A 22,330-nucleotide genomic window follows, 5' to 3' on the forward strand; every position below is an offset into this window, starting at 1 on the left:
ATTACAGCCCAAGCGAAGAAACTTAAGCCTTAAGACCAATTTCAACAGCAGCGAGAATGAACTCCATGAAACCAGCATTGGTGTCAATGATGTTTTGAATGTACTCCTCGCTCGTAGGGTAGAAGTTAGTTGGGTAACCAAACTCCATGGTGTATCCGTAGACCTTGGTGAGCTTCTTGTTACCCTGCCATCGGCTGAAAGACCAGTCGTCAGTCGCGCCGGAAGTAGGGTAAAGACCAACAGCTTGTTGAGGGACGTATTCGCGACCTCCAACGGAGATCATGGCATCGGTGGTGCGGTTGGCTGCGATGCGGATGTTGTCCCAGTCCTCTTGGTCAATGTACTCCTTGTACAGGTCGTCCTCGACGATACCGCGCTTGCCGTCGTAAGCAGGGTTGAACAGGTTCTGCTTGGGGTCGTGGGATTGGTCGACGTCGTCTCCCCATGAGTAGAGCAGAGTTCCGGCAGCAGAGTGGACGTCAATGTACCAGTGGATGTTTGGGTACTCGTCATACACCCAGGCCATGTCTCGCGACTCAGGCTCGGAGAATGGTGCGGTGCCGTAGAAGGCCTGGGAAGCGGGGTTCGTTGAAGCTGGGGAGACGGAAGGGTCGAACTTCTCAGTGAAGTTCCAGAGGAAGTCAAAGTTCCTGTTCAGGTCGACACCAACGCTGAGGGGTTCGTTGGGCCTAGCAGAGGCTGGGTTGCGGTTCTTTCGCCAGAGGTTGCTGTTGGCCTGGTCGTGGCGCACACCATCTGGGTTCAGCATAGGAATGAAGACTACTCCCGCACCAAGAGCCTTCTTGACTTGGCTGTTGGTGTACTTCTTGTTGCCGTAAGTGAGACCGATACGGTGCTCGTTCGCATAAAGAAGGTCAGAGACGAAGTAGATCAGGTTGTCAGGTCCTCCGCGCTCACGTGCGTGAATGCCTATTCGAGTCAGTTTGATACATGCAGTATCTTCGTTGATCAATGCATACCTGAAGTGAAGTAGATGTACTGCTTGTCCTTCTTGATCTTCTCTGCCTTGTTGGCAACACCACCGATGATGTTCGCACCCTCATAGGTCTTGTGTGGCGTGGTGAAGATGGACATGCCGTACTCTTTCTCCAAACCCTTCATGGCGGTGTAGACCTCGTCGGCATTGAAAACACCAGCGCTCTGGAGCTGGGCGTACTCGCTGGGCTTCCTGGTACCGAGACCGCGGGGCGCAACCTTTCCACCCTTGAAGCGATCACCCTTGCCAATGGGTGCAGTCGCAGTCTGTCGCTTGTTCATGTTGTGTAGAAGCTCAACGCGAACGAGCTCAGGATCCAGGCTCCGCTTGAAGTGGTCCAAATGGTCCTCTGAGATGACAGCGTGCAGCTTGTGCTCGCCACCCGCAGCCATGACCACAGGACGGCAGCCATAGTCGATCTCGCTGTTGGCCGAGATGAAATCGTACAGCTGGTTCTTCTCCTTCGCGTAGAATGCGACGCTCAAGACATCGGATGCGAGAACAGCGCCGGGAAGTAGACCGAGGAGTGTGGAGACCTTCATGGCGGCAGCGATAATAATGATGCTGCGACGAGTAGAAATTGGGAGTCGTACAGACACAGACTGTCGCCATCCTGTTCTTATTTATTCAAGGTCGATGGCTTGGTACTATGTGTCGCGAGCCTCTTAGAGACGAGCGTTGCTTCCAGCTTCCTCATCCGGTAATGGGGAGGCGGTTCTCCAAGACTCCAAGACAGCAAGCGTACTTGGCTGGCGTGCCTACCCTACGATTCTAAGCAGGTCCGAACTGTTATCTTCTGCTATGGCCACACGAAATGTACTCTAACCCAGATGATGGCGCTGGTGGTGGGCCAACAGATGCGGAAAAGCTCTAAAGGATCCAGACTCCTGGTCCATGGTGTCGAAGGCGTTGCCAAGACTGTTGAATGTGGGTTAGCAAGGCACCGGCGGTTGTTGCTACAGGATCGTGAGTGAGTTGCAGATAAGCATCGCCCCGAGGCTGTCAGAATCAAGCACTGTGTTCCCCACAGCCGAGTGGATGTATAGTGTGTCTGGGGTGAGACATGGAGGAAGAGCTGGAGAATGCGCAGGGCTACAATCGATGCACGCTAGGATGGCGCGAAGGACGTTTCCAATGTTATCGCATGGCGATATCCCTGCAGTCCGAGCGAGGATGTTTGTAGCATGATGGCGGTCGCGAATTGAGATGTGCGATGGGTGAGGAGTTCGACTGATTATTGTCTCTAGGACGCGTTCGCGCTCGTTGCCAAGACACGGCGCAGCTAACGCCTATCTCCGCGCCCAGATGTGTTCGTCATCTCCTTCATCGACTGCCAAAAGCAAACATGGGACCGCCTTGATATACGAATGCGCCTGCGAGGCCACCAGAACTCGCAATGGATTACAGCCCTTTGACTCCAGAGGTCAACGTCCTGCTGTTGGGCGATTTAGAAGTCGGAAAGTCGACGTTCTTATCGTGAGTTCGGCGCGCGCGGTTCGCGTGACAGTTGATGTCGATTGACGTCCTGCTACCCTTACTGACGTATTCGCAGTCGCCTGTCGCTCGGCGTACAGCCTCAGGGCGATGACCTTCCACCGTATGAGCTACCCAAGCTACGCGACATAGACCAGCCCTATGCCTTCGACATCTCGCTCTATGGCCGGCCGTACAGGCTGCAGTTCTTTGACACTGCGTCGCCTCAGAACTACACTCTCCTGCACCCGCAATTTGTGATCCTCTGCTACGACATCTCCTCGCGCGCATCCCTCGACTCTCTAGCCTCGACATGGTTGCCAATCGTGAACAAGCACTTCAACTACGACGAGAACCTGCCTGTGATGGTCCTAGGCTTGAAGCGAGACCTGAGGAAACAATGGACGTTAGCGGAGCATGGCCCGGATAAGAAGGGCAAGGGGCCGAGTGTCATGCCACACGAGGGTCTGCAGGCGGCGCAGAGGATGCTGTGCGACCACTATGCTGAGTGCAGCGCCGTGACAGGGGAGCTATGTAGGCAGGTGCTGGAAGACGTCGCAAAGACGAGTGCGAAGACCACGACTGAGAAGGGCGCTAAAAGCCAAGGGGCTGATATGTGTAGTATGATGTAGTTTTTAGATATGTTAAGAGCATAATTGAAGGCAAGCACGTCAAACCATACACATGCAAAAGGAAGATCCGATCAAGCATCGCAGTATATCATAGAGGGCGGATTGGACCTGCTGGCAACAAAAACAATCCATTCGGCTCGAACGAAACAGCAAAAAATTTGGTTCATGCGACACCTGTGTGATTCGAACACACGCTCCCGAAGGAACTGGCTAACTTTCCTGTGAAGGACTAGCAGGCCAGCGCGTTAACCACTCCCTAGAATTTGGATTAGTAAGCGTTGAGTAGACAGACTGAATCGAACGTACGCCAAAGTGCCTTCAATTTGCTGTTTTGCTGATTGATGAAAGATGAGGCAATCTGAGCGTTAATATCAGGAGGTGATAAAGTCAGCTTGCGCATGGCTGAGCGGGGAAGCGGGGTTCAGGTGGGGGCCGACAGCACAACTAGAAAGAGACGCATCCGACGGCACTCTACATGCAGCGACTGCTTTAAGCGCTTTGCACACTCATGGACAAAGAGATGTGTAAGAATAATGCGAAAGACGGGTGAAAATTTATCTACTCTCACATCCACGGAAGTGCACTAGGCCTCTAGGGGTTAGGAGCATTTCAGAAAACCAAAGTATTGGCCCTCGCAGAATCCAACTAAAGACCAACAGCGCATTGCAACTTCACAAGTGCCTCACCGATTGACCGACAGTAAAAGCCTTCGGGATGACTGTTTTGAATCGCGGCTCGAAGACAGCAGCTTTGCTCAGATTACAAGTCGGGTCAAATGCCTAAGAAGAACCGGGTAACAATACGGTCAACGCTCAACCATGAACTCTAATCATCGCCATGCCAAAGTTGTCCTCGCCCAACTATGCGCTGTTTCAAATCGCGATGTGACGACTGCTGCATCATTTGAGCTGTGACGACACTTCACCAGCCTCTGGCTCGCTTACATGCGCGCCAATCACACGCCATCCGTCCCTGCGTCCTGCTGGCTCAGGCTCCGCCTCATCATCACGACTCAACAACTCCTCGACGCTTGTCGTGCCCTTGTTCCCATCGCTACGTATGTATACACGTCAAATGCCTCGGCGACGTGGCACCAGTCCAGCTGTTCAGTTCCTTCCCGCCAAGTTGCCTTGTCAATACATCATGGGGCGGGCGCCCGAGTGCTGAGGCAGGCACTCTTCGTTCGCATTTCCGCTCATCTAGTTTCGTAGCCCTGGCCGCCTGCAATTGCAAAAGGACGGAGGCTGACGCTCAGCCGACGAAAGCAACAATTTCCACGACTCAAACACTTCGGGGCGTACCATGGAAACCACGTCCAGGAGCAGACAATGTTATCCTACACGCAGTATTCTTGGAAACGACAGGCCTAGGTTGTCACGTTGAGAGGGATTCACATGGTAAGAAGACCGCAAGTTTGCGCAAAATCATGAAGGAACAGACATTCTTTTCTGCATTAAAGCGAAATGCATCTCACGTATTGTCAACAACAACGTGGTAGCCAATTTATCCTTCCCACTAAACCGAAACGCCAACTCGAAGCCTCGAGACATCATAATGGTCCGTATACCATAACTCATCAGTCGGTCCGCCCAGGAATGAATGCACGCTAAAGAATACTTGACGAGAAAGAGGTGAACGTATTAAACGGAAACATGGGTATAGGGCGCATGCTCTTCGAACTCCTAGACCATGGCACGAAGTGAAATCAAGGCTGTCTCTTGCGCCGCGATCATGTACTTCGTCTTATGCGTTGGTTTATTGGGATAGGTGCGTTTACGAAGACGTGGGATTCGTCGGCGATGCGAGACTGCTTCTCCTCGTATTCCAAGGAAGACATCTTTAGGTCATCGATTTGTGCCTATCAAGTCAGCCTTCATACACAAAGTAAGGATATGCTTGAGCTACCTTGGTCAGCGGTGGTCCGATGGTGGTTATCAGAAATCCGTCGCGTCCCTGTCGACACCATTAGCGTTCTGCTATACTCAACAACCACCATTGCAAAGTACCTGGAAGGTGTAGGGCCGAACAATCGCATCCGGGCCGCAATGATAGCGTATCTCGTTCTGAATAACGGCTCTTGAGATGCCGAAGCCTGGCACGAAGTACGAGTTGGGCACAGCCATGATGATGGTGTTGGGATGGTCACGTCGGCAGGGTATTGCAATGTTGGCTGGACTCGATGTTCGCGGGCTGGGGATGATGGTAAGGTTGGGCGCGCTGGGGACTTATACATCTGACTCGCAGCCTTGCGACTGGGGAATCGGTTGCATACACTCTATCTACACCGGTTCCAGTCCGGATGAGGATGCGATGCATCGGCTGCGACCAAGTCCCCCGTTGGGCGTGGACGCGTCCGCCTCATTGTTCGCCTCGAAAGCCCAATCACCGCCATTGGGCAGCGACTAAGACCGGGTCTTGCAGCACCCTTTGCAATTGACCACTCACGGAATTCCCACTGCATTTTCTGGTATATCTCTTACTCTTGGAGGACTATTGCGGTTTCGTTATGCTTCGCATCTCGGCGCTAATTGCTGGAGCGGCCAACGCAGCTGCCACGTCTGCAGATGGATGGTCTCTCGCGACAACTACGGATGCTTAAAGACGATCTCTTCGCCACCAAACGTTCCAAAGGGGTTTGCGATATGTGATACTCCCACACCCTCTTGCAGTTCCAAGCCAGCGGGCTCAACCTGTTCTTCCAGATGCGATGAACTTGGCGCCAAAGGTTTCTAGCGGAGAAACCTCGACGCCGATCATACCCCGGCTCAACTTCCACGATGGGTGACACCCAGTCGCCCCACGGTAATCGCACAGCAGAAGGAACACAGTGTCGCGGTGTCTAAATTCGGCCAGCGTGGCTTCACCGCTAGATCTGTTAAGCGAAGGCGCGATCGCATCCAGGAGATCCCTTCCGCACGCGCTGCTATGGGTATGAATGCATCCAGCTACGGGGATGTTCCAGGTTTTGGATATTCCAAGAGCCGAGCCGAGACCCTATAGTATCCACCATCATGTACCTTGGTTGACGCAACAACGGTACCCGAGCCCTTGGGCTTCTTCCACAGCAGACGGACTAAGCGCCAACACCATTTGGCGACTCTATCTCACTGTGAGGCGAGCCTGGTTTACCCCGCTTGTCATTGATGATCTACTTCGACACTACCAGGAAAGGTGATAGATTACGGCATGTGGTGCCAATGGCAAGAAGAGAGCGTTCAGCAACACCTGGTGCTATCGCTTCGATTGTGAAGCTGTTCATCTGAGGTGTTCATGCGTTCTGTTCCCTTCGGCATAGATCATCTCTTGCGGCCAACAAACCTCAACGAACGCGTATCATTGCTCGAAAGTACAGGATCACCACCGGAGTTGCATCCTAACGGCGGTCTCGGCTCTTGCACACGCCGCATGAGTCGTGTACACGTGTGCGACTTCATGAACATGTGCCCAATGCCCAACGTCCGAGCGTTTAGGTTCCATCACAACAAGCATTCCATCGTCGTGGCCAACATACTGTACCTACAGCACCTTATGCACCGGACTACCCCGCAGAATCCACCATGCAGTCGCCTCGTACGCCACTTCACCTTGCATCCGGTGTCAAGGTGTCCCCGAAATTGTCGCCCTACGTCATGATGTCACTGATGAGACGACACGACGCAGTGGATGTTGTGAGGCATTATGAGTTTGGGGGCAAAACCTGGTTGCGGCCATTTCGCGGGCTACGAGGAACCCCGGGCACATCGAATGCGTGATCACGCCATATTCAGTCGGCGGTTCCTACTTACCGGCCTTACTGGAAGACAGCGGAAGATGGCGCAACCCGAGGTACTCCGCAACTAACGCAAGACCAGAGAGCGTACCTACCGTGACTATACAGTAGCAATGCAGGGGATCTGAGCGGCTTGGAAGTAATGCACCTAGTGTTGACGAGAAAGCGCATTTCAGGGACGGATGATCGTAGGTAGGATCTGACAAGCAAGGTACGGCTACCACTTCCGGCAGAGAGCAACTCTTTCAAAAGCAACTGTTCGTTAAAGCGGCCGAAATCATAAGCCCGAGAAGTCGCCCCGCTGCCACTCTGCTCTATCATACGACTGCTCTCCGATCTCGTATAGCTTTTGACATGTTTAAGGCCTTGTTCACCGGACATTGACAAGGCTCAGCCCGGCTGTGATCATTCGGGGCGACAATCTCGACAACATCGTGTCCCTAGGGTCAGCTAGCAATCTTGCAGATGTGTCCTGACAAAATTCACGACTGTCACTGGGCTGTCACTTTGCAGAGCAATGGCTCTTCGAATGGGCAACGACGACGGACGACTGGCACACTGGATATGGGAGGGTATCAGGCAATGCGTTCTGTGACGTCTTCCATGCCTATGGAGTCTAGCACACCTTGATTGAGACCCGATAGGCGATGCGCCCAAAGGAAGATACCGTCCAAACCCCCACTCGCCACAGACTAGTAAGCTGCCTTCAGCCCTTGTCTGCCCTGTTCGAGGAGTAGAACCGGAGCATGGGTCAGCGGGACTACGTGTGAGACAATTGGCACGAATTCTGCTAACGATTACTATATGTGGCCACTCAGATACTTCCACAGGGAAATCCCTTCTACAGATGGCTGTTCTGTGTCAGTTAATCGCGTCAGCTTCATTCCATGGTCCCACGCCACCACCATCACACCGCGACCGAGCCCACAACGGCAAAATCCTGTGAACAGCACACGCTTCATCCGGTGGTTGGACACGATGGCTGTCTCGTTGACGGACAAAGATGGATGCAATAGGCACAAGGCTTCACGCTCTTAGAAGTCGAGGCGGAACGCAGCCGAACGAAGTGACGAGGAACACTATTTGCTCTTGCTTGATCGCAATCTGTACATGCGGCCTGCAACATCTTCAGCAAAGTGCCATCACAAATTCGCCACGAGCGGCATTCCGAGCACGAACCGTGGATCTCGCGTGCCACGTCAACCGTCCTTGTCAATGCGCGTTCGCCGTTGTTGATCGCGGCAAAATGCATGCAGCGCATCATATGCAGGTCTTGCTAAGACCCAGTACCTGCTCTAGTCTTACCAACTTCTTCCACAAACGCCCCTTCACAAATGGTTCTGTGAAAAAGTGAGGCTTCGTAATTTCCGAAGTCGTAACCCTGTTTGCCGATCCGATTACGCCCTAAGCCGGGACGGCCACCACGATGTACTCCTGCCGATTGCGCGGCGTTCGGTAACACCAGTCGACACGGCATGCGTGAATGACATGAGTGAATGAGATTTTTGGAAGCAAGGCGACCAATAGAAGTTGTGGTAGAAGCTCGTGCGCTTCAGATGCCGATCCTTTGAGTTGGCGAAGCGGCCCACTTCCTCCCTTGACTTTGCTTATTGCGGAGCCGGAGTCGTGAGCCTCACGAATGTCTTGACAGTTGGCTGGAAGCCCTCCTCTGCTCCACCCCTCGAAGGATCTGGTTTTTGTTCTGTATTGTCATCGATTCGAAGAAAGAGGACGCACATGGACGGTCTGCTTCAACTTGGATGCTGACGAGGTCCAGCTACATCTAGAATACCGAACGCCATGCGTCAACACTCGCCAATCTAGTCTTAAATCTTTACTGCATCGTCTTCGTGTCCAGGAAAGGCTCAGACGAAAGAATACGACCTATCAACGTTTGCCGCATACGGTCGCGCTCAAGCACTCGACAAACACGTTCCGATAACCCAGAGACTGGACCGCGCAATACTATCAGACTCCTCCTGGATACACGTACCACGATACAGATATAACGCAGGTGTCCTTAGCATGACCTTCGAGGTTACAGCTGTAACGCCCGAACGCCCCCGAACCTAGCCAGACTGCTACGACGTACTCTCCTCAAGCCCGACAACCACGCGTTGTCTATCGTATCGTCTCATACACGAAAAAACCTGAACAGGCCTGCGGACTACATCAAGACAAAATCCACCAAAGTGGTTGACTCAACGTCAAGGTAGGCTCCAGGGTGTGCAGCTTTTCCCCAGACCGGCTTGGTGTGGTTCAAAATACTCTTGGTCATGCGTAAACGACTTAAATCTGTTGGTAAATCACACAAAGAGCTAGAGCGCGTTACCAAAACCACAATGGTGATACGACTTGTTCCTAGCCGGTCGGGCTGTGCTCAATGGGGACTTTCTTCGTAATTACACATTAATAGATTGCTAGTTGAGCAAGCCCCGGGTATCATTGTACAAGTAGAAGGCTAAGAGATCCGATGCAATGCCTTCGCTACGATGGCGTTCTTTCAAAGCCTTCTCCAAGGGGAGACGAATCAAACGTACTTACCTTCTAGTAGTAGCTCCTGTTTCGACTTCTCGGGCAGCAACGGAAGAGATTCCTTCTGTCGCATGTTCGTACTCCGGTCGCTGAGTACAGAAGTGCCCGACGAGCGCGACTTGTTCGACTTGGAGGACTGCGGCGACGCGAAGTGCTGACTGGGAAGTTCATCGCGGAACACAGGCGTGCGCCGACCGATCGTCCCTGGGCTATCGGTGTCGCGCTGATGAGCCTGCGTGATGGTCTCTGCTCTGTCGTCGCGCGCAACGTCCGCCTCAGTGACCATTATCCCGCCATCTTCTTGATCCTGCTGATCGCGCCTGACTTCCGCCTCAGTTGACAGAGCCTCATCGCGCACAACCTCTCCCGCAGCGCTCAGCATCCCATTCCTTACAACCTCCCCCTCCGCATCCAGCGTCCCCCCAGCCTCAACCCACTTCCTCAAATGCTCCTCCCTCAACCTCTCCCCAAACCCCGTCCACCTCACCCCGACCCTCATCGGAATCCTCCCCGCCCTCTCCAAAGCATCATACCAATCCCTATGCTCTGTCCAAACCAACCTCCTACTACATTTACTCGTAGTCGGCGATCTCCCTATATCGGCGACATGCTCAAACAGCATTCCCCCGGTCGCCGTCGGCGCGTCGATATCGAGGTTATCCAGTATACTAGCTTTGATATCGCGATCAAAGCACAGCCATTCTACCACATTATCCCCCGTCCGGAAACCGAGTGCGGAACCACCGAGCTGGAAGACATCAACCAGGTAGCCGACTTCGAGACACCCCGGTGGGATTTCGTCACCAGCCGGAACGGGTTTCTTGCAGAATGGGTCGTCGGATCGCAGCGCGCAGACGAAGCCGTGCGTTGGGCGGTTCAGCAGTGAACGTAGTTTAGGGACGGAGATGAAGGAGGCGTGGTAGTGGTAGATGGCTATATCATTTTTTGCAAAGCGGAAGTATTGCGCTTGTTTTAGCTTGTTGCCGTTGGGTCCGGGGATGGGTTTGGGGCCGTATGTGCGTGGTTTCTTGGGCGTTATGGGTCGGGGTTGCTTGACTGGCTTGGGTTTGGATAGTCGGGGGTGCTTGTTTGGGGTGCCTTTGGGTCGGGTCATATCTTTTTCGTTGTTTCGTTTGGACTTTGCGGCGGTCTTTGGGCGGGAAGGGAGGGCGAATAAGAGGGGAGGAAAGAGGGAATTGATTGCTGGAGGAGGTCACATGTTTTGGTCATGGAGTGTTGTAGCAATGGGGATAGTGTGCACGGGGATTTAGGCTACTGCCGCTAGAGAGGTGCTAGATTCAGGGTCTGGTTCACCGTGAAAGTGAAAAAAGAGAAGAGGGGCGTGGAGACTGGCTGAGAGGAGGAGAAGCTGGGCGGCCTTTCCAGAGCTAGCTCCCGCGTTCGCAGTAGAGCTAGAGCATGAGGTCTGAGAGTTGGTCTGGCTCTCCGTCACTGCTTATTTTTGGGTAATGCGAAGTGGACATGCTGATGTTATAGAACTTTCATCAGCTTTGGTAAGTCGTGGTTTGGTAAAAGCGGTGTGTATCGCGGCAGCTTATGGGTATGTCGCGCGCACGAAGGTGTCGCTGTAGCTTTTACACTACATCAAGATGTGGATCTCGTATAAATTGATAGATCAAGCTCGGATAGATTAATACAGGCGTCGGAAGTAAGGTATGAGACGTTCGTAGTAGTCGTCAAGCTCCTCCGTTGGTGTCAAGACATCGTATTCGCCAGATACAAGCTAGTGTATAACATTTCCAACTCTTGCCCATGGTCTTCCGCGCTTGCCAGATCTCGCAGATTTGAAAGGTTGAGAGCTACATCCTGGCAGCGGGCGACGCAGTTTCTTGGTTGAACTCGATGTAGGAGTCCGGCTAGAGTCGCAGGTTCTTGTTGCTAGTGAAAGCAGTGTTGCCGCGTTTGTAAGTACCTCTGTCATCCTCGGGGGCGTGTAGTAATGTCTCATAGCTGATTCCTTGGTTGTGAGATGAAGAAAGCGACCAAGTGATCAAAGCTTTCCCACTGGTTGTGAAAGTAGAGAATGTTCATGGCGGGAGTGGGCCATTGCACGTTCAGCGCGACAGAAGCGGATAAGTCGGGGAAAGACCGCCTCGTTATCTACACTCCAGCTCCCTCACTTTACCTCCAGTGAAGGAAATAGTAGGCGCTGCCGAGCACAGACCTATGCTCATTGAGTGCACCGAATCTATACGTCTCTCATTCCTCTACCCTGGTTTCTTCGTTTCGATATCCCATTGACTATTCCACAACATGCGGATTTCAGGATTCCTCGGGTTAGCAACCCTCATCGCTGCTATTGCAGGCGAGGTCTGTCCAAGGTAGGTATCGTGCCTCTAGTCGAGTTGTTGTTCTGGTTACGTCCTTCTATCAAGTACCAAATCTGTTTGATTACATGTCGCTGTAGTTGACTCAGACTCTAGTTGCGCAAACAACGGCCTTCTCACTGTCAATCTTACGATCCCGGGTGCACTTGATAAGATCCTTGTTGCCGGTGACCCCGATGATCCGGATGACTCGGACGACTCGGATTCACCATCAGATATAACAGTGACTCCAGTGCCCGACGCGTATTACGAGCATTGCAAGCAAAAAGGATGCGCCCTGGAATGGTCGATGCAGCACTCCGATAGCGAGGCCGGCGCTCAATTTGCACCTCCCCGCATGACCGCACAATCTCCCTTTCAAACTCCTCAAGACCTCCGAGACTGGGGATGGCATGACGGTGTCAAGATATCGCAAGCTTACGATGACCTCAGCAGCATCTGGTGGGGAGCTGATGTGGCACTGAAGGGCCTTCAGCTTCCTTGGAAGACAGATGCACAAGAGGGTCCCAATCGTCTCACCATTGTAGTGCACCAAGACCCCACTGCAGATATCAGTGTTGATAAGCAAACTTACAAGGTCGACGGAAAAGAATACCGGGCTTCGGAGGCTGATTACACTATGACTATGAATCTGCAAGATGGTGTTATCATTGCCATAAGTCGCAAAGGCCCAGATACGGCAGGCAAGGAGCGAGAGCCGCCGCTGAAACCAGAAGACATGCCAAAACTCCACCAATTCTCCGATGTTGGCTGGATAAAATGGAAGGCCATGACCGAGGCGAATAATCTTCCTGTTAACAATCTTCGGTATTTCTTATCGCTTGGGATCGCGAACACACAGACGATATCAGTGTGCGAGAGGATTTTCAGGGATAATAACCAAGCAATGAAGAAGTGGCCTGGAGACGTTTTTCTAGCCGGCACATGGGACTTCCGTGCTATCTTGGGTAAGTTGCACCCATCTTAGAGGGGTTCAGGTATCTCGTAGCGTAATCGGGGTTGTGTCGTCTCCATTGCAGTAGAGCATAACCCCAAGGCTCACTTGAGACCACCGTCTTATCCTGGAGGACTATCTCGGCTAACTCATGGACAGGAACCCCGAACGTACAAGGCTTTGGGTACATGCTGGTTCAACACAAGGCAGATCTGGGCAACATGTTCATTAGTAAAATCCATGTTTTCCTGTGTGAAAACTACGAGATTTGCATTGTCGCATTTGTGTCCCAACCAGTGGCCACTCCAGTGCAAGATGCAATGGTCGGATCAATAGTCACCTCCGATCAGGTCGACAGACGCGACGAAGGAAGTAACGTCATGCGTTTACACAAGATCTTCGCGAAGCTGTGAGAGCTAGGGAGAGCGAGTCAGAATATATGGGAGGATTGAGGATAATTAGACCTTTGGCTGGTAGACAGACGCGATTACCGGTCTTAGATCTGGATAGTCTTGGCTGCTTTGAAGGAGTGTATGGAGCTGGAGGCCTCCGCGACCTCCTCAAACTGGGGATCATATCGCTGCCCGGCTAACCAAATAACATCGACGATTGTCACATTCAATTTCATCTCTTTTGCGGTGTCGGAGTGCTCGATCCAGTCAGGCAGCGCGATCAACGCCACGCCTTGTAGCAAAAGTAAATCTGCTCCGCCGGCCAATGATAGAAGTCGTGGGCGTGTCGAGTCGGAGCGGATCCGGCAGCCGCGACGCGCGCGTGTTGTTTTGAGGGGATCCGAATGCAGGGAAGGAACTTACATATACCACCTCATGCCCCATACTGCGTCGGTCCTGAACTTGCACCGCTCAACCGCAAACACTCGCCGCCGATCAAGTGTCATTGCAGAAGCCATGTCGTGCCATGACCACGCCAATACGTCAAGCGCGGGCTCGCGTCATATGACAGGCGTGCCCCGCGCTGTAGGATGAGAGCTCGCGCATGACAGCCCACGAAGGAACATCTGCCGCCAATACGCCTGTGGGGTATTAGCCGTTCCACCGAGCGACGTGCTGCTCGCTGGTCTGGGCCATGTTCAGCATTGCAAGATTAAAGGGAGAGAATTCCTCGGCTTTCGTTACCCCGCTAGCGACCCCGTCGACTAGAGGCTGCCGTCTGCCCTATCAGCCGAGTATCTTCGCCGCATTGCGCAATCGGGACCGCGGCCGGTAGCGAAGAAACTCCCTCTGGACTCTCTTGGATTCGTCTTTCCGAGGTTATACCACACCACTCATTCGCCATGAGGCCTGCGACTACTGCGCCCGCCGCTTTCCGCGCTGCGACGTCCATCGCACGACTCCCCCGCCAGAAGTGCTCCTTTGCGACGCGCTGCCTAGCTTCCCAGACTGCTGCGAGATCGGCCCAGTTTTCGAGCCCGCGACGAACATCCGCAAACAGCGCCCCAACACCAGCACCCAGCCTATACACTCGAATTGGACAGTACAGGATGGCGTCCTCGCAGGGAATCAAGAAGATCCAGGTCAAGAACCCTGTGGTCGAGCTCGACGGCGATGAGATGACCAGGATCATCTGGCAGGTCATCAAGGACAAGTTCATCCACCCATACCTCGACATCGACCTCAAGTACTACGATCTGGGCCTGCCCTACCGTGATGAGACCAACGACCAGGTAACCCTCGATGCCGCCGAGGCTATCAAGAAGTACTCTGTCGGTGTCAAGTGCGCGACCATCACCCCCGATGAGCAGCGCGTCGAGGAGTTCAAGCTCAAGAAGATGTGGCTGTCGCCAAACGGCACCATCCGCAACCACCTGTATGGCGCACATTGGAATAAAGGGGAGGACATGACTGACAGCACATTCTAGAGGAGGAACCGTGTTCCGCGCGCCCATCGTCATCCCCACCATTCCCCGTCTCGTACCCGGCTGGAAGCAGCCCATCATCATCGGCCGCCACGCTTTCGGCGACCAGTATCGTGCGAAGGACCGCGTTATCCCCGGCGAGGGCACACTCGAGATGGTCTTCACACCCAAGGGCGGCAAGCCTGAGGTCATCAAGGTCTACGACTTCCCAGCGGAGGGCGGCGTCGCGCAAACCCAGTACAACACCACCGAGTCCATCTCCGGCTTCGCACACGCTTCTTTCAAGATGGCGCTCGACAAGAAGCTGCCGCTGTACATGAGCACCAAGAACACCATTCTCAAAGCATACGACGGCAAGTTCAAGGATGTCTTCCAGGCCATCTACGACAGCCAGTACAAGAAGGAGTTCGAAGCTGCCAAGATCTGGTACGAGCACCGCCTGATTGACGACATGGTCGCCCAAATGATCAAGAGCGAGGGCGGCTACATCATTGCCATGAAGAGTGCGTATCTCTCCTACTATCATTGCGACTTCGCTAACATTCCCAGACTATGACGGAGACGTCCAATCCGATATCGTCGCTCAAGGCTTCGGCTCCCTCGGCCTCATGACCTCGACCCTCATCACCCCTGACGGCAAGACCTTCGAGGCCGAAGCCGCGCACGGTACCGTCACCCGCCATTTCCGCGAACACCAAAAGGGCAACGAGACCTCCACCAACCCCATCGCCTCCATCTACGCCTGGACACAAGGTCTGGCCAAGCGTGGTGAGCTGGACAACACACCTGAGCTCGTCGTTTTCGCCGAGCAGCTCGAGAAGGCTTGCGTGGACACTGTGGATATCGACAAGATCATGACTAAGGATCTGGCCCTTGCGTGTGGAAAGAAGGACCGGGCGTCTTGGGTCACCACCAATGAATATCTTGATGCCGTCGAGAGGAGATTAAAGTCGAGCTTGAAGGAGAAGCTATAGATGTACAGAAGTGTTGAATAGTCGCGTGGGATATTCCTTGCATCGGATCACTCGGTAACAGCGTGATACCTAGACCTGACCATGTAGACCGAGTTCTGCTTACTCTTGGGCAGGAATCGATTGTTCACGAATTCAATTGCGCCTGTGCATGTCTTCCTTTGCCAGTGAGGCGCGAGAGCGCGAGGCATCTTTTTTTGGCAGGGAGCTCGTGCCATGTCGTCTCCACCTGTTCCCGGAGCACGTTGCTTTTGATGAACTGGGTTTACGCTAATTTCCGATGAGACCCAAATCCTCAAAAAGAAACCAGTCTCTTGCATGTCTCACGGCAGTATGCATATGCGGGACGATCTGATGTTTGTTTGTTACACAGCTGATTGCAAAACATTTGTCGCGACTGTCTTGTTGAATTCCTAAGGCTTGTATACTTTGCATTCCGTTTAGCAGCTCTGTGTTGGGCCCTCTTGATCTCCTCGACAGTTGCTGGCCGTCTCATCCTAGACGGGATCACATGATGGAGGCGTTCACTGATGCTGCTCCCGGGACTAACCCGACTAAAGGCGCTAGGACCTACAGTGCGAGCCCGACCACCACGCCAGCCTCTGTACCAAATGACAGCGCAGGATCTACAGCCACCATTACCACAACGTTTCCGTCGCCTAAAAAGCACGGCAGTCCCTCGACTCCCGACTCGACTCCTTTGCACCGACGCTTTCTGCGAGCAGTCTCGATGCCGCCTGCGACACCGTCGCGTCCGCCCATGGAGAGCCAGAAATCTTTCGAGAAGGCGCGCGACAGCCCAGTCGTAGTTCGCCATACTCCCAAGAGGACACAACCATCGCCGATGAAGCTCGAAGTTGGCCAGGGCGCGTTCTACTTCTCAATTGAACTGCCCCCCAACAAGATCACGCCAAAGAAGAGCGGAACGACAAGCAAGAGCCAGACCCCAAAGGGAGAAGACACGCCCACGAGGACGAGGACGCCTAGCCCGTTGAAGAAGGCGAGCCCGACGAAAGAGAATGCAGTGAGTACACCCACGAGGGCGACGCGCAGTCCGCTCAAGCGTGACGAGACGACCAAGCAGAGCCCTGCGAGGCCGTTGTTTGGTACGCCGACGCGGGCGAGGATGCACAAGCAAGATACAGATCCACGAACTCCTGTTCGGACAACGCCCAGCCCGCGAAAGAATCACAGCGCAGTGAAGCAGAGTCTTGCCAAAATAGCTACTGTCACTCCGAAGAGAAAAGGCTTGCTCAAGACACCTGGAAGTAATCGACCTGGAAGTCCCATCAAGCGCTCGATCGAACAAGACGACTCACCTGTAGATCCGCTCAAGACATCTGCACGCCTGGCGAGGGAACTCCTATCAGGGCCAGAGGAGACACTCCGAATGCCATCCGAACGTCTTGTGGACCTGAAGGACGAGCACGCTCCAGCAAACTTGGTCGCGACTGCCACCGACCCGACCCCGCATCATGAATCCACGAGGCAGGCGCCACCAGCGAACAAGTGCCCAGAAAACATCGGACACCTCATGGCAAGTCTTATCAGCAACACTACTAGCACGCGTGACTGGTCAACCGCCTACACCCACGACATGGTCTCTCCTATACCGACACCCCTGCGCAAGGCGTCGGAGAAGCTCAAGCTGGGAGAGTCGCCTTCTTTCCTGCGGATGTCGGCCAATGGTACGGCCACGATGACCAATACAGACCCTCCTACCAATGTCAGCGAGACAGGGTCTTTGATTCTACATGAGCCTGCATCAGTCGACCCGGGACAGGAGAAGAGTAACCAGATTGAGTCGTCGTCGTCTGGATCAACCGAGGCGGCTTTTCCCTCTTCCATTACCACAAATCATACTGCAGACGTGTCAAGCGAACCGCGACCTGCACTGCCGTTACGTGCAGCCAGTCTGGGGTCTTTCAACACCCTGAACGCGACACGCGAGGCACCAGCCCCACTACACCGCCCGCTTCTCTTCCCAAAGCGAAGGTCGGAGACCCTTCAGAAAGCGCCGTCGCAGCAAGAACACCAGGTCAGGTGGCAAAATATGGAGACGGCTTCTTTGAAGCCCCTACCTGCAAGCCACCAGAGGCGAGTGGGGACTGATCCAAGCGTACTTTTGAAGATGCAAAAGGACATGGCCAATCTGGAAGCGACGATGCGCCGCTCGGCAGGCGTTGTCGACCCAGCGTTTTGCGGCCCGCTCAATCTGAACGAGCTCCCTGCAATGTCGAACGACTACTTCGTTAGAGGCCAGCAAGATATCAGAAGCCCAGGTGTTGTTGGTACACCAAAAACCCTCAGTAGAGCCAACTCCGACAACCCATCGATTGCGACCGTACAAGCGACTGGAGTAAGAGGTACTAGCAACCCACTAGCATCATTGAAGGTTTCCGGCACGCCAGGTATACCACGATTTAAACCTAGTGCTCCTACCTCAGCACAAGCAACGAGAGACCGTCTTCTTGCAGCTAAGAAGGAGAACACTCAGCGTACGGGTGTGACTAAGACTGCGGTTCCCGAAAGATCCCGCCCCAGATCAAAGACCACAGTGTCAGCAACAAGCAAGTCGGGTGCGGTCACCAGCACACCTCGCAAGACCCCAGCGACTCCGGCCAAACCCGTGGCGCCTTCAAGCACGACACTCAGCTCCCCACACAGCCGCATACCATCAGTGAACGCCGCCAAGCCCAGGATGCGAACACAGTCTGTACCTCAAGCTGGATCGAAGCCGCTTGCCAGTGCCTCGGGTCATAGTAAGGCTGTCGCAGCATTGAAAGAGCGTCTACCAAACGTACCAACTGCTCCGGTCAACACTAGACCTGTTCCGATCCGCAAACCTGTGGTCCCCTCCACTTCAGCCACTCATGTTCCCTCGGCGGGTCCGCGACCGTTTGAACAAGAGTTCGCTAGCGCAGGAGATATTGCTGACCGACTTACTAATTGGCACGACGAGGATCGGAAGAAAGCGCAGATCAATCGTCCGAAGGTCGCAGCCAAGAACACGCCAGCGAAGACACAGGCAGGAGGCCAGGTGGACGAGTCTACTACACCAGACGGCTCACCTGCAAAGGTCCTCACACCCATCAAGGTACCTGCATCAACTAGAACTCCAAAAGCCCTCCCTCCTGCCAAAGACGTCAAATCAAGACCTCTTGCGACCAAGCCCGGCGCTCCGTTAACGCCCAAATCCAAGCCCAGCGCGCCGGCCCCAAAAACGCCGGCCCCAAAGACTCCAGCTCCGGCGCCTCGCAACGCCGCTGCCGTCAACAACAACCTCAGGCAGCCCATTACCGCCGCCAAGACCCCAGTAAATCGCCGCATACCCGTCCTCGACCGCAACGCAACGCGTACACCAAGCAAGGCCATTGTCAGTAGTCTGGATCAAGCGATCGATAGGAAGATTGCAGAGGACGCGAGACGTGGGATGGAGTTTACGCCTGGTGGGAATCGGCTGAGGGATTTGCTGGATGCGAAGTCGATGAACGGGGGTGTTGTGCAGGTTTTGGAGGAAGAGGAGGAGAAGATGTAAGGATTTGTAGGGGCGATGAGGACGGCTGATGGTGGTTAGAGATGATATTTCGGTCTTCTGTCTTTCTTTTGTCAAGTTCTGGTGTTGTGTGTGGCGTTTATATGGTAAGGTATGAGATGGGATTTGAGGAATAGGTGGTGTAACAAGGAAAATCATGTAGATGGGTAGAAAGTTAATGTACGACTGCTATTGTAATTCCACGTCGACCACACCTGTCCACGTTCTACTTCCTACTACCCTCCCTATAACTCTCCCCAAACACATCGCCTTCCTCATCAGACTCGCCCATCTCTTCATCGCTATCTTCATCACCGCCGTCATCTCCAGAGTCTGAGTCTTCGCTCCGTCCCACCGTGTGACTAGACGTCTCACTCTCTTCGTCCTCATCCCTGTCGCTCTCGATGTCCTCCATGCTCTCATCTGAATCTTCTTCACCCTCACTAACTTCCTTCCCATCATCGTCGTCGGCTGCAAGCGTAGAACCCGACGCATCCGACCGACCTAAGGTACGACTAGACGCATCACTTCCTTGACCATCTCCACTATCTCCACTACCCTCGACATCCTCACTCATCGCGCCTTCTGCCAAGCTATCCCAGCTACGACTACGCTCAGAGGCTGTTGCAATCCTTTCTTCTGCTGCGTCGTCTCGCTCTTCAGCCATTCCTTCACTTAGATCGTTCCGGCGTTTAGTAGCATGCGTTGCGCCAATGCGAAAGGGATCGTTTTGGGTGGACATGTTTGCGGCAGGGTTGTAATCGTGGTACTGGCGCAAAATACCGTTCGAGCGGAAGCTAGTGGCGATGAGAGGACCGAAGGGGTTGGCGGGGGTGGTGTGGTTTGGTTCCTGTGGTGAGGTGTTGGGCATGACGGGTGCTTTTGTTGTGATGATAAAATCGATGATGTGTGTGCGAGGTGGATATGTTATCATGACATGAAGCAACGCCGGAGACTTTATATAGGCCAGGCGCTCTTCAACAAGAGACAGAGTCTGGGAGCTGTTTCTCAGAAGTAGGACAGGAGCGTTCGAGGGTCTCACATCGATGTCTTGTGTGGAGAGATCTGGGTTAAGACAGAGACATAGTTGTGGGCTAAGTGTTTGAGATTCTGAATAGAGGTATCGGCTACAGCATCTCATCCGATGGAAGTACGAATTCCAATCCCAAGCGTCCTAGCAGGAGGAGTAATGGAAATCTAGATCGTGTACAAATACCTCGGGTTGTCCTCGCCCATCTCAGCAATCTCTTCTTCAGACTTGCCCTCAATCCTCCAGTCCTCCTTACCAGACAGCTTCCTGTTATTCTTCATGCGGAAGTAGAAGTGCAGCGCAATGTAGATCGCGATACCGAGGGCTAGCAGCCCGATAGTAGCGCCGTAGCCCGGAATGTATGTTGGCGCGGTGTCGGCGGCGTACAAGAAAGGTGCCGCAACACCTGAGCAGTTACCGATGGTGATCTGCATACCGCTCGCGAAGGCTCGCTTTCCGTATCGGGGGTTGTTGACAGCGATCCAGGAGAAGGCAATTCCGGTCGCTACCCATAGGCCGAGCGCGACGATGAAGCAGCCAGCGAAGCTAAGGCCAAGTCCCTATATGCATGTCAGTACAGTCGTTGGAATTGTGGAATGTTAGAGGGCCTACCTTGTTTGCGATGAGGAAGATGTACCCGATCATACTAACAGCGAGCCCACCTATACAGTAAAGACCTCTGTTTTGCGACTTATCGCTGAAGTATGCGCAGATGACGTAGGTAAGGAAGCCGCAGACGTAGACGGGGATGGTCAACGCCTGAACCACTTGACGGCTCCATCCACCTCCGAGACCGTTGATGATGGTAGGTAGGAAGACGGAGAAACTGTAGAGCATGCCTAGTCCAACGAATTGTGCAATGGCATAGGCGTAGACCTTCCAGTCTTTCACACCCTTCATGACATCCTCGCGCGCGAGTTCCTGACCAGAAGTTGTTTGGCCGACTTCCTTCATTCGGAGCAGAACAAGGTTCCGGCGGTCTTCCTCGGTCAAAAAGCTGGCCGTCTCGGGGCTGTTGGGTAGGACGAAAGGTACGGCGACGGCGGTGATCACAGTTGGAATGCCGTTGATCAAGATGATCCAACGCCATCCGTTCCAGCCAGCTACACCGTCGAGCTCACCGATTGCATACGCTACAACGCCCTGTACTTGTTAGAGCCTTTCTTTTGTCTCGTGGAAGCGATACTTACACCCAGTCCACCTGCTAGTGCAGATGTACCGTAGAAGCACGCCTGTCTCAAGCTAACGTTGCGCCGGTTGTAGAACATGCTCAAGTAGAGAATGACGCCCGGGAACAAGCCGGCTTCGAACATGCCCAGGAGCAGGCGGCAGACGATGAGTCCAGCGAAGTTGTTGACAAAGCAGGAGAACGTGGCTACCATTCCCCACATGAACATGAGACCTCCGAGATATCGAGCGGGCTTCATTCGCTTCAAGATCAGGTTTGACTAGGAGTGAAATTAGCATGTAAGGCTAGTCTCTGGTGGACACCAAGCTTACTGGAGTTTCGAATATCTAGTGCATGGTCAGTGGAAGTTAACAAATGTCGGGTGGGTGGAATACTTACAACGTAGGTGACGAACAAGATAGATACCGCGATTTGGAACTGATTGCTATTGGGATCCATACCAAGATCCTCCTCCATCTTGTAGAGACGAGCATTGCCGATGTTGACTAGGCGAATCTGTCAGTCTAGATCTCAAGATGAGCATACTGTACGCACCTCGATCCATGAAGTTCATTAAGTAGATCCAGCAGATCATGGGCACGATCCGGATGTCCAACTTCCTCAGCAGCTTTGCTTCAGTGATAGGATCAATGTCAATCATCGAGGCGGATTGTTCGACGTCTTCGAGTTTGAGAGGCGGGTTTGGCGATGTGTCCGAACCTTTCTCGTCCCTGTACTCCGGTTCCGTGAGCACGGGCCCATCTTTGTTTGCGTTCATGCTGTCAACGAACGAAAACAAAATTGTGTGAGTGCGATCTCAAATTGGAGGTGTTTCCAGCGGGGAGGTAAGTTGCTGTGATCGTCGTCAACGGACCAAAAAAGTATTGGAACCAGTCTGACCCTTATAACCCGAACACCTGGGGAAGGGTGCCCCGGCCCCATGGGGAAGCGAGATATGCCATGCGCTTGGTATACGGAGACGCACCGTTGGCATCGATCAGGCAGAAAGACCGAAGCGAGTTTGATAATCTCGTCGTCGAAGTGCCGGTAGCCGTTCTTCCG

General features: G+C 53.6%; 9 protein-coding genes across 9 annotated transcripts; 4 read left to right on the plus strand and 5 right to left on the minus strand.

Moving 5' to 3' along the window:
* Nucleotides 1-22: 22 nt before the first annotated feature.
* On the minus strand, nt 23-1,539 carry J4E88_005830 (uncharacterized protein; the record flags this gene model as incomplete). The annotated part of the gene is made up of 2 exons (XM_049399462.1): nt 23-930; nt 981-1,539. 2 exons carry the CDS (start codon nt 1,537-1,539, stop codon nt 23-25), a joined length of 1,467 nt encoding a protein of 488 aa, XP_049254475.1.
* Nucleotides 1,540-2,393: 854 nt separating this feature from the next.
* Nucleotides 2,394-3,102, plus strand: J4E88_005831 (uncharacterized protein; the record flags this gene model as incomplete). Its single annotated transcript, XM_049399463.1, has 2 exons — nt 2,394-2,473; nt 2,550-3,102. The coding sequence occupies 2 exons, from the start codon at nt 2,394-2,396 to the stop codon at nt 3,100-3,102; spliced, it is 633 nt and encodes a 210-aa protein (XP_049254476.1).
* A 1,729-nt stretch (nt 3,103-4,831) lies between these two features.
* Nucleotides 4,832-5,225, minus strand: J4E88_005832 (uncharacterized protein; the record flags this gene model as incomplete). The annotated part of the gene is made up of 3 exons (XM_049399464.1): nt 4,832-4,960; nt 5,008-5,055; nt 5,109-5,225. The coding sequence occupies 3 exons, from the start codon at nt 5,223-5,225 to the stop codon at nt 4,832-4,834; spliced, it is 294 nt and encodes a 97-aa protein (XP_049254477.1).
* Nucleotides 5,226-9,401: 4,176 nt separating this feature from the next.
* On the minus strand, nt 9,402-10,520 carry J4E88_005833 (uncharacterized protein; the record flags this gene model as incomplete). Its single annotated transcript, XM_049399465.1, has 1 exon — nt 9,402-10,520. One exon carries the CDS (start codon nt 10,518-10,520, stop codon nt 9,402-9,404), a length of 1,119 nt encoding a protein of 372 aa, XP_049254478.1.
* A 1,160-nt stretch (nt 10,521-11,680) lies between these two features.
* J4E88_005834 (uncharacterized protein) lies at nt 11,681-13,101 on the plus strand (the record flags this gene model as incomplete). Its single annotated transcript, XM_049399466.1, has 3 exons — nt 11,681-11,703; nt 11,851-12,701; nt 12,848-13,101. The coding sequence occupies 3 exons, from the start codon at nt 11,681-11,683 to the stop codon at nt 13,099-13,101; spliced, it is 1,128 nt and encodes a 375-aa protein (XP_049254479.1).
* Nucleotides 13,102-13,982: 881 nt separating this feature from the next.
* J4E88_005835 (uncharacterized protein) lies at nt 13,983-15,538 on the plus strand (the record flags this gene model as incomplete). The annotated part of the gene is made up of 3 exons (XM_049399467.1): nt 13,983-14,515; nt 14,568-15,067; nt 15,114-15,538. 3 exons carry the CDS (start codon nt 13,983-13,985, stop codon nt 15,536-15,538), a joined length of 1,458 nt encoding a protein of 485 aa, XP_049254480.1.
* Nucleotides 15,539-16,265: 727 nt separating this feature from the next.
* Nucleotides 16,266-19,073, plus strand: J4E88_005836 (uncharacterized protein; the record flags this gene model as incomplete). The annotated part of the gene is made up of 1 exon (XM_049399468.1): nt 16,266-19,073. One exon carries the CDS (start codon nt 16,266-16,268, stop codon nt 19,071-19,073), a length of 2,808 nt encoding a protein of 935 aa, XP_049254481.1.
* A 223-nt stretch (nt 19,074-19,296) lies between these two features.
* J4E88_005837 (uncharacterized protein) lies at nt 19,297-19,941 on the minus strand (the record flags this gene model as incomplete). Its single annotated transcript, XM_049399469.1, has 1 exon — nt 19,297-19,941. One exon carries the CDS (start codon nt 19,939-19,941, stop codon nt 19,297-19,299), a length of 645 nt encoding a protein of 214 aa, XP_049254482.1.
* A 326-nt stretch (nt 19,942-20,267) lies between these two features.
* J4E88_005838 (uncharacterized protein) lies at nt 20,268-22,046 on the minus strand (the record flags this gene model as incomplete). The annotated part of the gene is made up of 5 exons (XM_049399470.1): nt 20,268-20,660; nt 20,713-21,243; nt 21,291-21,548; nt 21,668-21,774; nt 21,824-22,046. The coding sequence occupies 5 exons, from the start codon at nt 22,044-22,046 to the stop codon at nt 20,268-20,270; spliced, it is 1,512 nt and encodes a 503-aa protein (XP_049254483.1).
* Nucleotides 22,047-22,330: the final 284 nt, after the last annotated feature.

This window comes from Alternaria novae-zelandiae (assembly GCF_023758075.1).
Source record: "Alternaria novae-zelandiae strain BMP 2774 chromosome Unknown scaffold_11, whole genome shotgun sequence".
Taxonomy (NCBI): Eukaryota; Fungi; Ascomycota; class Dothideomycetes; order Pleosporales; family Pleosporaceae; genus Alternaria; species Alternaria novae-zelandiae.